Here is a 15,058-nt window from a genome sequence, read left to right on the forward strand (position 1 = left end):
GATCTAGAATAAGTTTGAAGATTGGGTGACTTTCAAATCTCACGCTTCATGCTGCACACTCAGTGGAGACAATGAACTTTATCCTGTGTGCTCTACAGGACACATGGCATGGACAGTAATAGCCAGTGTTTCAAGTACTCACTAGTCAGCTTCTCTTCTGCATGACACAGGACAACCTCTTCGAAGCCGAGTGTGTGGCACATCTATGGAGAACCATAATCAACCTCCTAGTTGTGAATATACGAGTTTCTCACAGCCATTGTTGTAGTCTGACAGAAGTGGTATGTTGTGTCACAATTAGGATAGGGACCGATAACGGTGCCCTCTTCCCAGTTTGGGTGTACCGTGAAGTGGAAGATATGCAAGCGACCCAACCTTTGAAGCATACTTTACATCCAAATGGTAAATTTCCAGACACGCATTCTACATCAGAACTTTTGTCTACAAAGACCCCTCTACAACCCTTAGAAGCCTAAAATAGGAATTTCAAACACCTTCTACATACTCTACATTATAGTGTGCCTTATGTAAATGTCATTTCACAATCAAAATGACAAGATCCATATTTGATGAGACAACATGTATCAATTATAGTGCACTTAATGGCTGCAATAAATAATATAATCACAACCATGCCACTTTATTTGAAGCTTGGGCTACAGAATTTTCTGTGCTAGTGGCAGTTTGTGTTAATGTCACCACTATATTGGAGTTTGGAGACATAATAATGTATCTATAAAATGCTTGTTTTGCGATAAAGGGAAAAGAAGTTTTGCCCTAGTGGAAACACTCTGTTACCACCTAAGTTTGAGTTACTGATAATTGAGATACCTCATGGTACTTGGAGTGTTTACATTCATTCCAAGATTTAACATTAAGACACTGGTGAAGCAGATATGTCAAAATGCCGAAATTTGTAAATATGTCATTATGACTCTAAACCCCAGTATATTGACTATGTAAAATGTTTCTACTTGGTTATTAAGAGGAAAAGGTGTGGACTGTGGAAATTATCTCACTCATTCTGGATTTATTATTGTTTTAACCCTGTTGCAAGTTGCAATTTATCTTTCTGCTGCCAAATCAGCTTAATTTAAGTGCAAGAGCAATGTGTATGCCATCCATATCGCAGATATGTTAATTAGTTCCATATAGCTTCACATATTAACTATCTCTGAAGTACAGGTCAGATTGGTTGTTGCTTTCATCTAAAAAGTGTGACAAATCAAATAAAAATGTAATTATCTGTGTACCACATCAATAGTAATTAATCCATTGTGCAAACTTGATTGCCATTCTGTGGTACAGGTATTCAAAAAAATTGTAAAGATTATTTTATGATTGTATCTTATGCTCTTCTTTTAACTGTTAGTTATACTGTCAATAATTGAGAATTATTGTTTGAGCTGCTTGTCACGTGTTAGCTGCTCTCACATATAAGCAAGTTAGGTTGTAAAAGCTTTCATTTCTCATTATTGCAATGATTAAGAGAAGTTCATGCTAGTCACCCTTCTTTCTTACATTCCAGTTTTTTGTGAACTGTACTTTCCATTAAAAAATAACATAAATATATATCTTTGTTGTTGCAGTTTGCGTATTTTGTGAATACAGATTCTGAAGCTAATGATCTGGCACTCATTATGGCTCGACTTCATACCAAACACTTTGACATTATTTCATTTCGCAATGCATATCATGGAATGAGTACATACACCATGGGCCTTACTGCACTGTCCACATGGAGGATAAATGTTCCTATTGCTCAAGGAATTCATCATGTGAGTAATACTGTATCTAAAAGAAGCATGATAATTTTACAAACCTTCTTTTCAATTAAATCAGCTCCCACAAACTTCAAACAGAAATATTTTCAATAACTGGTGTCTTGTAAGTCCTGAAAGATAACTTAGTGTTTGTGACAATAATTTACCAGAGGAGTAGATAACAGAATACCAACACTGATACTGTATTTAGGTTAACTTGAGTTTACATGTGCCTTGAGAACATTGTCAGGGAAATCTGAGTGTGTAACACAGTGTTTCTATGATAATACATTACTTTAATTAATGATATTGTTAATATTTTTAAGCAAATTGTTAAAAACCTTTGACATTAAGACACTTTACAGTAAACAAAAAAAATTTGTCTCTCATTTGTAAAATTTGGCATGAATTTCTAAAGTCCAAATCCAGAAGACAAAACAATTACTGAACTCTGAGAAAGGTGAGTCATATTTCTTGAGCCAAAAGGACAGGAAAGTGATTTCATTGTTAGACTATAATTTTGTTACAAGAAACATGAAAACTAGCTACAAGTTGCAAAAGTCGCATTTGATATAAGGGACCTAGAGTTGCTTACTTTTTTATGACTTCAAAGCTCAAAAGAATTATGTACTTGATGATATCAGAAAGTTTTTAGAGGGAAGATGAATGTGCTCACTTAATTTTCCTTACACTGAGGCGAATGAGCAATATCAAACAAGAATTCTCTCTAGTGTAAACAGTAGGTGCACATGAGCTAACAGCTTTCAGTTGTGTCCAGTTCTCATTCGCTTGTGTTTGCCCATGTTCCATTCATCAGTCTTTTAGTGAACCATCAAAGCAAGTTCACATCCTCTGCATTTTGGTGCTAGCAGTACAATGTACAGAAAACTTTTGTCTGCTATCTCGTCTACTTTTGTTGTTGTTGACATGCTTTGTGTGAATGCTGTAGTAGTCCAAAGAGAGTGTAATGTGAAGAGAATGTAATGTGGCCTATAGAAGAATGTAGATGTAATATGTCTTCTGGAACCCAAGAATTCCAAAGCAAAAATACAGAAGGAAAAGAAATATGATTAGTAGAAAATTAGCATAGCATTCAAATATCCTACTGAGGACAAGAGCAAAATAATAGTTCATTAGATGCTTGCATCAAATGGGAATGGAGTGGTAAGCATAAATTTTGTAATCCTTTCCACTAAACAGAAAAGCGCAATAAATTTCCTTGAAAATAAAACTGTGTGAATGTGTAGCTATTAGGCTGATTAAAATTGGGAAATGCAAAACACTTGATCACTCTCATTGCTTAAATTCATGATATTTATAATTATGTGGTTGATTTATCACTGTTAGACATTCATGATGATAAATAAAAATGGTTCACCCAGGATCATGCCATTGCCCTCTAACAAACTGTATAGCATATTTCATAGTATAGGATACCAGGCAGGTCCTATGTATATTTCACATATAATTACTCATGTTTTATTGGCATTATCTTCCTTATGTGAACTTTAATAAAATCCTTGAAGTGCTGTGCAATGCAGACATCAGAAACTATCTTATATATAGCAAGTTCTGAAATGCAAAACAATCACAGACATAAATGTCTCTGGTCCCTGATAACCAGAGTAAAAATTCTTGCCTTTCTTCAGGTTATGTTGGCCATCAATAATTAACGTTCTGATTTTAAATTTCCTTCACAGTTGTGACAAGAAAACAGCAAAAACCATCAACTGACATAAATGCAAAGTTTTGTACTAGTACTAAGGAAAGAAAGAGCTGTAATTCGCCTCCACACACTTCATATTTACATACAAATTGTTGAGTATGAAACACAAACTGAATCTTTCTTTAATTTAAGAGCCACATAATTTTTTGCTAATATTAATAATTTAATACAAAATGCCTACAGCTTTACAGTCATAAATCAGTAGATTACTGATGTATCATTGTTGCTTCCAACACTATTGGTTGTATTCAAAAATTATTCACTGATAGTGAATACTTTGAAATCTACTGTATTAGGTATAAATGTACCACCAATTAGTGACATTTGAAAATTTGTACTAGAACAGGATTTAGACCTGAATTTCTTGCTTATTGCGAGCGGTTGCCTTAACCACATTGGCTATCTGTGCATGTTCCCCAGACCAACTCAGACCTCATAGTCACATTATCTACATCCTTGTGCCATACAAGTAGTCCGCTATATTTATCACTAAGGCCTAGGGAGGTAGACAGTGTGACATATGGAGATTTGGATTGGTCAGGGAGCATGTACGGATAGCCAGAGTGGTTAAGGTGATTGCTAGTGATAAGTGGGACATCAAGGTCCAAGTCCAAGTCCAGCGCAAATTTTCATATGTCACTAATAGGTGGCACATCTATATCTAATACAGCTGATTTCAAAGAATTCACAGTTAGCATCTTAGTGTCCATTGTTACTGTGATTACATACATACAGAATTAAAATTTTGAAATTATCATTTATGATGTTATAAAACCTTTATATAAGAGGCATAACTAGCTGAAGTTAGCTGATGACCATGTATGCTGAAATATTTGTGAAATGAAGCTAATTCGTGTGCTGAATGTTTGTAATGTTGTTGTTATTGTTGTTGTTATTTTATTTGAAATAACTTATACTGTCATTTTGCTAATAACTTTTCAGAAGTTCTGGACATGAACCAGAATGTTCTGTTACCACATTTCATTGATACAGGGTCCAACTGAATTAAAATAAGTAAATTAAACAAGAACAGAGGAATAGTACACACAAAGGAGTCAAAATACACTGTAAGAAATTCTAAAATATGATTCTGTGTAATTAGGAAGGCCAAAAACATGTATTATGTGCAGCAAATTCATAGGTCAAAAAATAAAACAAAAACCATATGAAAAATCATAAAATCTGAAATAAATAGGAACTAAAAATTAGGATAATCAGGGATACCTCAGTTCATAGAAAATGGAATGGACCAGAATAACCTGAAAAGGGCAGCCTCTGAAATCAATAATTTTTTTTTCTCTGTGGCCAAAAATATAGGAACAAAAACATTCACCCACCCTCAGAAGCCATAAAGCTACTTAATCTTACCCAACATGCACCAACAATTACACTACACTTAAAGTTCACAGCACATAATGAAATTATAAAAATCATCAGGTCCCTAAGAAGCACCAACTTTTCTGGTATGACAGTCTATCAAACAGGACACTAAAGGCATGTGGTCACTTAATCAGGATCATATTTTGCTATTTACATAACCAGTTTATGAAGAGTGGGCTATTTCTCTATAAATCACAATGTGCTAAAGTGATGCCAGTACACAAAGGCAGTGAGAGACATGTAGTATCTAACTATTAGCCTCTCCTCTCTTCTCCCATTTCTTTCAAAGATATTTGAGAGGGTAGTGTACAACAGGCTATATGAACACCTAATGCAAAATAGGATTACTGACACACTCTGTTTGGCTTTTGTGAAGGGTTCTCCCCAGAGGCAGCAACATTCAGTCTCACAAAAGGAATTCTAGGTGAACTGAACTGTATAAGGCATCCTGTGAGGATATTTTGTGATCTCACTAAAGCTTTTCATTGTGTAAAATGTAACACAATAGTATCTAACAAAAACTCCCACACTATGGCATCAAAGACTTTCCGCTAGCTTGGCAAAAATCTTACATAACAGGAAACAGAGTTGCCGGAACAGGTATAGGTGAATCAATACAATCAAAGTGGTGTACTGTTAAGTACAGTGCTTCCCAAGCCTTTGTCCTTGGACCACTGTCTTCTTAGTGTATTTTGATGACCTAATATAGGCAAATATAGTAATGTTTTCTGGATGCAAGTATCATGATCAAGAGTGTGAAATCTTCAGTGTGGATTACAAGTGAAACAAAAACATGCCAAGTATGCAAATGGCTTTTGACAAATTGTCTTATCATTAAACCTTTCTAAAACAAATCTAATGCAGTTTCAGACAGTAAATAACAAGCTAAATGTGACATATGGAAAATTGTGCCAGATTGGGACTTGAACATGGATTTCCCACTTACTGCAAGTGGTTGCCAGAACCAATTTGGTTATTCATGTGTGCTTGTGTGCTCCCTGGTCCGACCCAAACCTCCATATGTCACATTGTTTATATCCTTATGCCATAGTGATGAATACAACAGATTACTCGTATGGCACAAGGCTGTAATAACGTGACTATGAAGTTTGTGTTGGTGCACAGATAGCCAAAGTGGTTAAGGCAAATGCTCACAACAAACAGGATCTGGGTTCAAATCTGGGTCTGGCATAAATTTGCACTTGTCACTAATAGATTTTACACCTACACCTAATGCAACAGATTTTAGAGAATTTGTAGTCTGCAAATAAGTTTAGCTTTGAAGCAACAGAGTTGGAAATAACATTGATATGTCAGCAATCTACTGATTTATGACTGGCAAGCTGCAGGTGTTTTATGTTAAATTATTAATATCAGCAAAAAATAATGTGGCTCTTAAATTAAAGAAACATTCAGTTTGTGTTTCATACTTAAAAAAAACTCTTGAAGCATTTTTTTAAAATAATAATTGAAAAATAAGCTACTGAAGATGAAAAGTTAGAAACCATTAAATCATGATGTGGATGATGGAATTTATATGGGTAGAATGCAGGAGGGTTTGGGTTAATAATTCTTTTAATAGGTCTTATTTAAATTTATCTACAGTCAAATAATTGGGCAAACTGTGTGGTGCTGATATGATAGTGGATTTACATTCTGGAGTAGGCTATATTCTCCCATGTGGCTGTATACATTTCTGCAATATCTCTAAATCACTTCAAAGGAGTACCAGATTGATTCCTTTAACAAGATAATAGCATAGGTTCTACCCCATATTTTCAAATTGGAGGACTGCCCTATTAGTAGTGATCTCAACATCAGCAGTGGATTAAACTGTTAGCCTTCCTTCCTTCTATAGCAATAAATTTCATGAAGTAGATCTGTCATGAATTTACTCATTAGCTGTCCATAATTCTGGATAAGTAGGAAAAACAAACCCATAATGTTTGGATACCACGTTAGTAGTGTCCAGCTTGACACAGTCATCATCATTTCCTTGGGGCCTTTGTCCCGCTGCAACGCGGTGTCAGTCACGTTACTGTAGATTCAGCAGCGTTGATTGCAGAGGGTGGCCGGATGCCCTTCCTGCCGCCACCCCGAACCCCCCAGGACAGAATTTGTGTACCCCAGCTGTCTGCGTCTAGTGTAAGCCATGTAATAGCGCGAACATTTTCAAATGTCAGCGAATTGCATAACTGAGGCGAAATGTGGGGACCAGCCCGGTATTCACATAGCAGGATGTGGAAAACCGCCTAAAGACCACATCCAGGCTGGCCAGGATACCGGCCCTCATCATTAATTTGCAGGGCAGATGCGATCTGGGGCCGGCATGCCTACACGACTCCAGGAAGCAGTGCATTAGCACTCTCGGCAACCCTGGCGGGTCTGACACACTCACATCATTTAAATATCTGGGCATAGTGTTGTAAAGTGATAGAAAATGAAACGAGTATATGAGGATTGTGGTAGGAAAGGCAAATGATTGACTTTGGTTCATTAGGAGAATTCTAGGAGAGTGTGGTTCATTTGTAAAGAAGATAGCATATAGGATGTTAGTGCGACCTGTTTTCGAGTACTGTCTGAGTGTGTGGGATCCGTACCAGGTCAGAAGGAAGATGGAGTAATTTGGAGATGTGCTGCCAGATTTGTTACTGGTAGGTTTGAACAACATGCAGGTGTTACAGAGTTACTTTGGGAGCTCAAATGGGCATCCCTGGAGAGAAGGTGGCTTTATTTTGAGAAATACTATTGAGGAAGTTTAGAGAACTGGCATTTGAAACTGACTGCAGAACGATTCTGTTGTCTCCAACATATATTGTGTGTAAGGATTTTGAAGATAATATATGAGAAATTAGGGCTCATAAGGAGGCATATAGACAGTCATTTTTGCCTCATTGTAATTGTGAGTGGGACAGGAAAGGAAATGATTAGTAGTGGTATGGGGCATCCTCCCCACTGCTGTAAGGTGGATTGCGGAGTATCGATGTAGATACAGATGTAAATGTAAATTCTTGAAAAGGTACGTGTGGTTTTTCCAGACATTAATACTGTTAATGTTTTTGTGTTGCACTCTGTCTATGTGCTATCAGTTATTTCTTGATTAGAAACAGTTTGTCTAAATTCCTTACTGGTTGATTATTCAGTGTTGCAGATAAAATTTAAATGGTTATTTATTGCAGGCAATGAATCCTGATGTGTATCAAGGGATATGGGGTGGTGCTCAGTGTCGGGATTCTCCAGCACAAACAACACGGACTTGTGATTGCCAGCCAAACAAGTGCCAAGCAAGTGATTTGTATTATGATCAGCTTGAAGCTATTTTCAAATACTCTTTGCCAAGAGGACAGGTGGCTGGATTATTTGCTGAAGCTGTACAAGTAAGAAACTTAATTGAAACAGTACTTTGGCAATTATCATACAGACACATAAAGAGACTTATCATTACAGTGAGTCTTTGTGAAAACTTTCATAGTATACTTGTAGTGACATCACCAGTCGACACACTGGGTGTGAGCAGTGAAATATGATTTGGTGTGTGATATCTTTACAACTAAAGTTCTTTGTCTTGTTCTTGCTAAGGACAGAACTCTGTGGCATGTATTGTAAAATATAAATGCAGTAAATGTCTTATGTGTAAAGTGTAGAGTCATAGCTTACCAACTAAATGAAAATCATTTATATGCATTTTAATTATGTCAGTTTTGAACTAAAAGTAAAATGAGAGAAGAATAAGCTTGGATTAATTGAAATATGCATAATATTCAGACGTATGGGATGCTAAATTGCAGAATTATTTGCTTCTAGATCACATGGACAGTCTTTAGCTGTTACATGTTTCGGCACACAAATGTTCAGATGCTGTAGTAGCAAAATGAAAAGAAATATGACAGAAGTGGTACAGTTTTAGTAACAGATTACATTTCTTTGTCATAACGTAATAGAACATAACCTAATAGAACATTGAATGTCGATTGCAAATGCTTTACATAGCTTCCGTACAGAACGTGAAGCGGCAGCTGATAACAGCAGCAAACTAATTCAAAAAGGAATAACATGTGATTTAGCTGAGGTATGATGAATTTGCATGCTGTGAAAATTCTTGGCAAATTAAAACTAGGTGCTGGACTGGGACTCAAATATGGAACCCTGCCTTTTGTGGCCAATGCTCTTGCTGTCAGCACAGCGTTAGATTCACTCTGGAATTTGCATGCTTTTTTGTATATGTCTCAGCTCATGATGATGCACATCCAAATGAGCAGCAAGCACACTATATAACAAGGTAAATACTGCACCTTGTTCCTCACCAAATACGTTTGCTGATCTTTATGCCTCATACAGAACTTTTCTGTTGTTCACTTCTTAAATAGATGTTCAAGTAAAATTTAGAATAAACAGGATGAAATGGCTGTTATTTAAGTCACAGTCAATGTAATTTTCTTTTCACACCCATGCACATCTTGCAGTTTACATTTTTTGCTAATCTTCACCAAATTGGCTCAGTACCTATATAAATGTATTGAAATCTAATGTATTTGTACGACCAGCAACTAATTATTGAAGACTAAGTAAAGATGAAGCCAACAGCCTTGTTGCAGTGGTAACACTGGTTCCCATCAGATCACTGAAGTTAAGTGCTGTCAGGCTTGACTAGCACATGGATGGGTTGGTCAGTATCGTTGGGCATTCTGAGGTATGTTTGGATGCAGCAAGTAAAAAGATGACTGTGGATTAATACCGACTGACTGAATGTTAAAAGGCTCAATGCTTAGTGGTGCCTGTTACTTCTCAGTGACTTATGTTGACAATGGTTTAAAGGTGCTGGCTGCGATAATGTCGAATTTGTCTGTTCAAGAACTTGCAAAGGAAAGCTTTTGCAGAGTGCTAAAATTCAGTCTCCGAATTGAGTTCACTTTTGGCAATGAAGTTAATTTGTTTAACCATTGACTGTAAATTCTTTATATGGCATTAATATTAGGATCTAATTTATGGACCAGATTTTTAGATGTGCACATTTCATCTGCATTTTGCAATAGAGCCCACCAATGTTATTGTAGAAACAAAATCTAGTTTTTGAGATATTTCATTAACCAACATACTTTCCTAGTAGTAGCATTTTAAAACGCTGAAAAATCAGGGCTACAAAATGGTGATACTGGATCTTTGAACAGTTTATGTTCTATAATCTTATCAACCTTTCTTTCTTACAATGATGATATTTTTGAATAGTAATATTTCCTGAAATACAACATTTTTAAAGAACTGTAGTGTTCCTTACATAGAAGGAAAAACACTGTAAAATGAGATGTCATTTCTGAAACAAACACTGGTCATTTCTGAAACGAACACTGATTAGTGGGGTCAACTGAAAGAAATAGTTGGTTGTATTATCAGAGCAAGTGGAGATATTCTACTTTGCTATATTTCAGACTGTTTGACTCTTCCACTTATAAGCTCCGTCATAGTAATCCTATACAGAAACCCAGTGTATCCTCCAGTGTGTACTCAAATCCCTACATCCATTCTAGAACCTCTCCCCTTTACTCATCAAGTCTCAACAATCTCATTACCACCTGGATCATTGGTAATCATTGTTGACACCATGTCTCTGTACACCCACATTCCTCATATTCATTCCCATGGCCTTACTGATGTTGAACACTATCTGTAACATAGTCCTATCAACTCCAAATTCATCATCTCATTCCTTGTACACCTGGTAAATCATGTACTTACTTGTAACTATTACTCCTTCGAGGGGGAGATACAAATAAATTCAATGCGAGACATTGGTCACCTGGATGGCAGCTCAGATGCTAACATTTTTATGGGACATCAAGTCACTTTACTCTCATTTCTCGCAGCCTTAATATCTATCATATCTACTTCATCTGGTCCTCCTCAGCCCAGCATGCCATCTTGTCAATTTGTCTTATGCTTCATGAAAGCTGATATGCAACTCAAGACCATCAATAACATTGTAAATAGTACTCCACTTTCATAGCTGCCATCCTATATAAACTGGTCACCTGTGAATGATGGCTCTACAATGATGAGCAGTCCCTTGACCAGTATGCTGAAGATCTTCACAGACAGGCAGTACCCTCCAAATCTAGTCCACAAACAGACCTCCTGTTCCCTATCCACCCATGCCCCTAGTCCTCCAACCATGCCCATGAACCAATTCCAAAGGAACACTCTACTGACCTCCCAGTATCACCTCTGACCAGGATAACTTGACCGCAACCTTATACAGTGCTTTGTCAAACTATTGTTTTGCCCAGAAATGAGGAACATACTTCCCAAAGTCCTTCCAACCCCTCCCAAAGTGTTATTCCACTGATCACACAAGCTAAAAAATATTCTTATATTTCCTTATGCCACACCTACTTCAAACACCGTGCCACATGTGTCATATGCCTGTGGGGACCCAAGTGCAAGACCTGACCCATTAACTCTTCCAGTACATTCTATTCCAGCCTGGTCAGAGCTGTATCCTATCATATCAGAGGCAGGACCACCTGTGAAAGCTGTATACCACACCTTCTATAACTTTTGTATGGCCTTTTATATGTGTATGACACCAACCATGTGAATGAATGGCCATCACCGGTCTGTGGCTAAGAGCAGGTTGTCCACCCAGTGGGAGTACGTGCTACTGAGCACAACATGATTGACTTAAGTAGCTGTTTTACAGCCTATGCTATCTGGATCCCACCTTCTCTGAATTATGTAAATGACACATGTCCTTACAACACACCCTTTGATCCTGCAGTTTTGGTGTTAATCTCTAATAGTTACTGTTCCACATCCTGTTTTACCACTTACCACTGTCCCAATGCCTTCCACTGCATTTTATAGTCTAAACTTACACTTTCCTCTCTGTAATCTACCTCTCTCGTCTCCCCCCCCCCCCCCTCCCCCTCTCTCGCTCTGTCTGTCTGTCTGTCCCCTTTACAACATGCTCATCCACTATATCATTTGCCACACCATCGACAACCCCGACCTCTGATAGCATGAGCTCACTGATGCCACATTCCTTACTGTTCCCTTGCTGCCACTCCCTCCCCGTCCTCAGCCACATTTCCCTTCACTACTTGGGCTACGCTACCTGCCTCCTGTCACCTACTTCACCACCCACTCCACCTCAACCCAGTCCACCACCCAAAACCCCTCACCCTATTCCAGACGCATTCCTGGGATAGTGTAGTTGCAAAGACAATACTCACTGCTGTTTGAAAAATACAAAGTAATACAAAGAAGAAATGGCCTGAATCACTCCAAAATAGGGGATGTTTAGAACTCTGGAATCATAACACTTCATTAAGTTTTCAGGTGGGATGTACATAGGCCCAACAACACCCCCTTTTGTGTATCCAGACATTTCAATATTACACCATGCTCAGTTCATGCGAAGCTGTCAAGTGAACTGTGCAAGCAAGTTCTGGCTTGCCTCATCAATCTGGAAGGGTGCAGTATCAGCGTATTATGAGTTAAGTTCAAATGGGGCAAAATGATTGCCACTTGGAAATGGGTTGTCGTACCATGACATTGTAGCTCATACAGGGCACGTCACTCTGAGAGAGAGAGAGAGAGAGAGAGAGAGTGTGTTTTGAGAGTGAGATCAGTGGACAGAGAGGTTGGGGGATTGTACACAATGACTAGTGGGTACTGGACCATGTAATGCAACCATACACTTTAAGATATTTTATTTTATTCTGAAAGCAACCACTTTCAGCAATTCATTTTGCCATCTTCAGGCCCCATACAGTTTTTCAAATCAATAAATTTATCATATAGCACCACAAAAATGGACATTGTGAATTCCAGTCATTGTGCAGCTGATCCATACTACTGCAAAATGAATTGCCGAAGCTGATTGCTTTCAGAATAAAATAGAATATCTTAAAGTGTATGGGTGTTGGTAAAATTTATTGAATTGAAAAGTAAGTACCAGCCGATGACCATTGGCCGTAATGGACCAACAGAGATAGTGCACAATGGTCACCACCTTGTCCGTGTGCCCATGACTGACAAAATAGCTTCATCCATAGCATTGACTCAATGCTGGAGCATTGCAATGGCTGTAGAAATGTATGTGTTGATGGTTCAACACCTGCTGCTGAGGACTGGACTGGTGGCATTACGCCATTGCATCATCTTCCATTGTCACGAAACAACCAACACCTCAGACTGCTGCGGGCACACAAACACAGTCATTGGTGTGTTGAGAAGCAAAGTTTAGTGTTTTCAGATGCGTTCCCCTTTAACTTGCCCTACAGTGATGGCAGCATATGTAGTAAATGCTACCATGGTGACAGCTATCTGGCAGACTGCATTGTTGGGTGGCGTAGCTGACAAATGCCAAGCGTGAGGATTTGGGGTGCCATTGGCTGTAACATGTGATCCTGTCTTCTAAGTACTGAGTACCCTCTAACAGCAACCTCTATATCATAGATGTTTTAGAGCCTGAAGCAATGTCCCTCCTGCAAGCAGATCCACATGAGATATTTCAAGAGGACAAAGCCTGGCCACAAGGCCACCTGTGGTGGGGAATGTGCAAACCTCCTTTGAAGAATGACATGTATGACTGATTCCCTGGCCTGCACATGCATTTAAGAAGTCATCCGTCAAACCTGCCTAGGATCCACTTGCAACTAGTGTCGCTGCTTTATGGATGCTCCTACAAGGCATAAGGCAGTTGCCCCTGCAGCGTATCCAGGCACTCTGATTCAGTGCCACATCTAGAAGCTCTGAGTACATCATATGGCAGCTTCACACCAAACTGAATAGTGCAGGATGGCCGCCACCTTGTCCGTGTGCCCATAACTGACAAAATAGCTTCATCCATAGCATTGTGTACTTCTAATCATTAGTATATTGCCATGTTGCCAATGTGTGTGTGTGTGTGTGTGTGTGTGTGTGTATGTGTGTGTGAGACAGAGAGAGAGAGAGAGAACACTATCTGTAACATAGTCCTATCAACTCCAAATTATTTACCCTTTCCCTGAGTCCGAGAAAGATTGTTGTATTGCATTGGGAACATCTATCACAAACTGCCTCCAAATATCAGAAAGACAATAGGAGAGATGCATACCAAGAACTAAAAATATATTTCATCAGCTAGAACCATGAATGGCATTTATACTAACAATAACAATAATAATAATAAACTGTCCTAATGAAGATAAAATTTGTGGTTTAGTGTAAATAGTTCCACATATTATAAAATGACATGGAAGGGAGGCAGTAATAGATAAGGAATGAGAGAGGATTGGCACCTATATCTTAAATCATTGAATCTGTACACTGAGCAAGCAGCAAATGAAATAGGAGAAATTTGGGAAAGGAATTAAAGTTCAGAGTGTAGAAATAAACATTTTAATGTAGGCAAGGAGTTATAATTCTGTCACAGATGGCAAAGGACTTTGAATGCCAGGTGAATAAAATGGTTAGCATCTTGAAAAAAAGGCTATAACTTGAACTGCTATAACTTGAACATCAACAAAGATAAGGCAAAGATAATGAAGTGCTTCTGAATTAAATAAGGTGATACTGATGAAATTAGATCAGGAGATGAGACATTAAAATGTAGTATATAACTTTCCCCATTTGGGAAGCAGAATAACAGGTGGTACAAACTGCAGTCTGAAAAATAACATTCCTGAAGAAGAGAATGTAAATTTAAATGTACAGAATATAAACTTAAATGTAAGAAAGCCTTTTCTGAAAGTATTGGTTGAGAACCTGGAGTAGTCTTATATGAAATTGAGATGTGAACAATAATAAGTGGTACAGACAAGAAGATAACAAAAGCTTCTAAAATGTGATGCTATGGAAGAACATTGAAGATGAGATGAGTTTACTAAGCAACTAATGAAGAGATACTGAACTGAACTGATGAGTACTGAAAATTGAGATATGGCCCAACTTGAATAAAAGTTGACAGGATATATCCTGAAACATTATGGAATATTTAGTATGATAACGCTGACAAGTGTGGTGAGTGAAAACTGCAGAGGGAGAATGGCATTTGATCACACTAATTAGGCTGAAGTAGATGTAGTTTGGAGTAGCTGTGCAAAAATAAAGAGGCTTGCACAGGATAGACTAGCACAGAGAGCTCCTTAAAACCGGTCTTCACACTGAATATCGCAACATAAACACATCATCTTGCTCTTTTGAACACATA

General features: G+C 37.9%; 1 protein-coding gene across 4 annotated transcripts in view; it reads left to right on the top strand.

Moving 5' to 3' along the window:
* LOC126474117 (alanine--glyoxylate aminotransferase 2, mitochondrial) overlaps positions 1 to 15,058 on the top strand; it is a 149,631-nt gene that overhangs the window by 89,029 nt on the left and 45,544 nt on the right. For all 4 annotated transcript variants that reach the window (XM_050101544.1, XM_050101545.1, XM_050101547.1 and 1 more), the window contains exons 5-6: positions 1,590 to 1,778; positions 8,049 to 8,246. In XM_050101544.1, coding sequence (XP_049957501.1) covers positions 1,590 to 1,778; positions 8,049 to 8,246 — 387 coding nt within the window. The remainder of the gene's footprint in view (positions 1 to 1,589; positions 1,779 to 8,048; positions 8,247 to 15,058) is intronic.

The sequence above is a fragment of the Schistocerca serialis genome, chromosome 4 (assembly GCF_023864345.2).
Source record: "Schistocerca serialis cubense isolate TAMUIC-IGC-003099 chromosome 4, iqSchSeri2.2, whole genome shotgun sequence".
NCBI lineage: Eukaryota > Metazoa > Arthropoda > Insecta > Orthoptera > Acrididae > Schistocerca > Schistocerca serialis.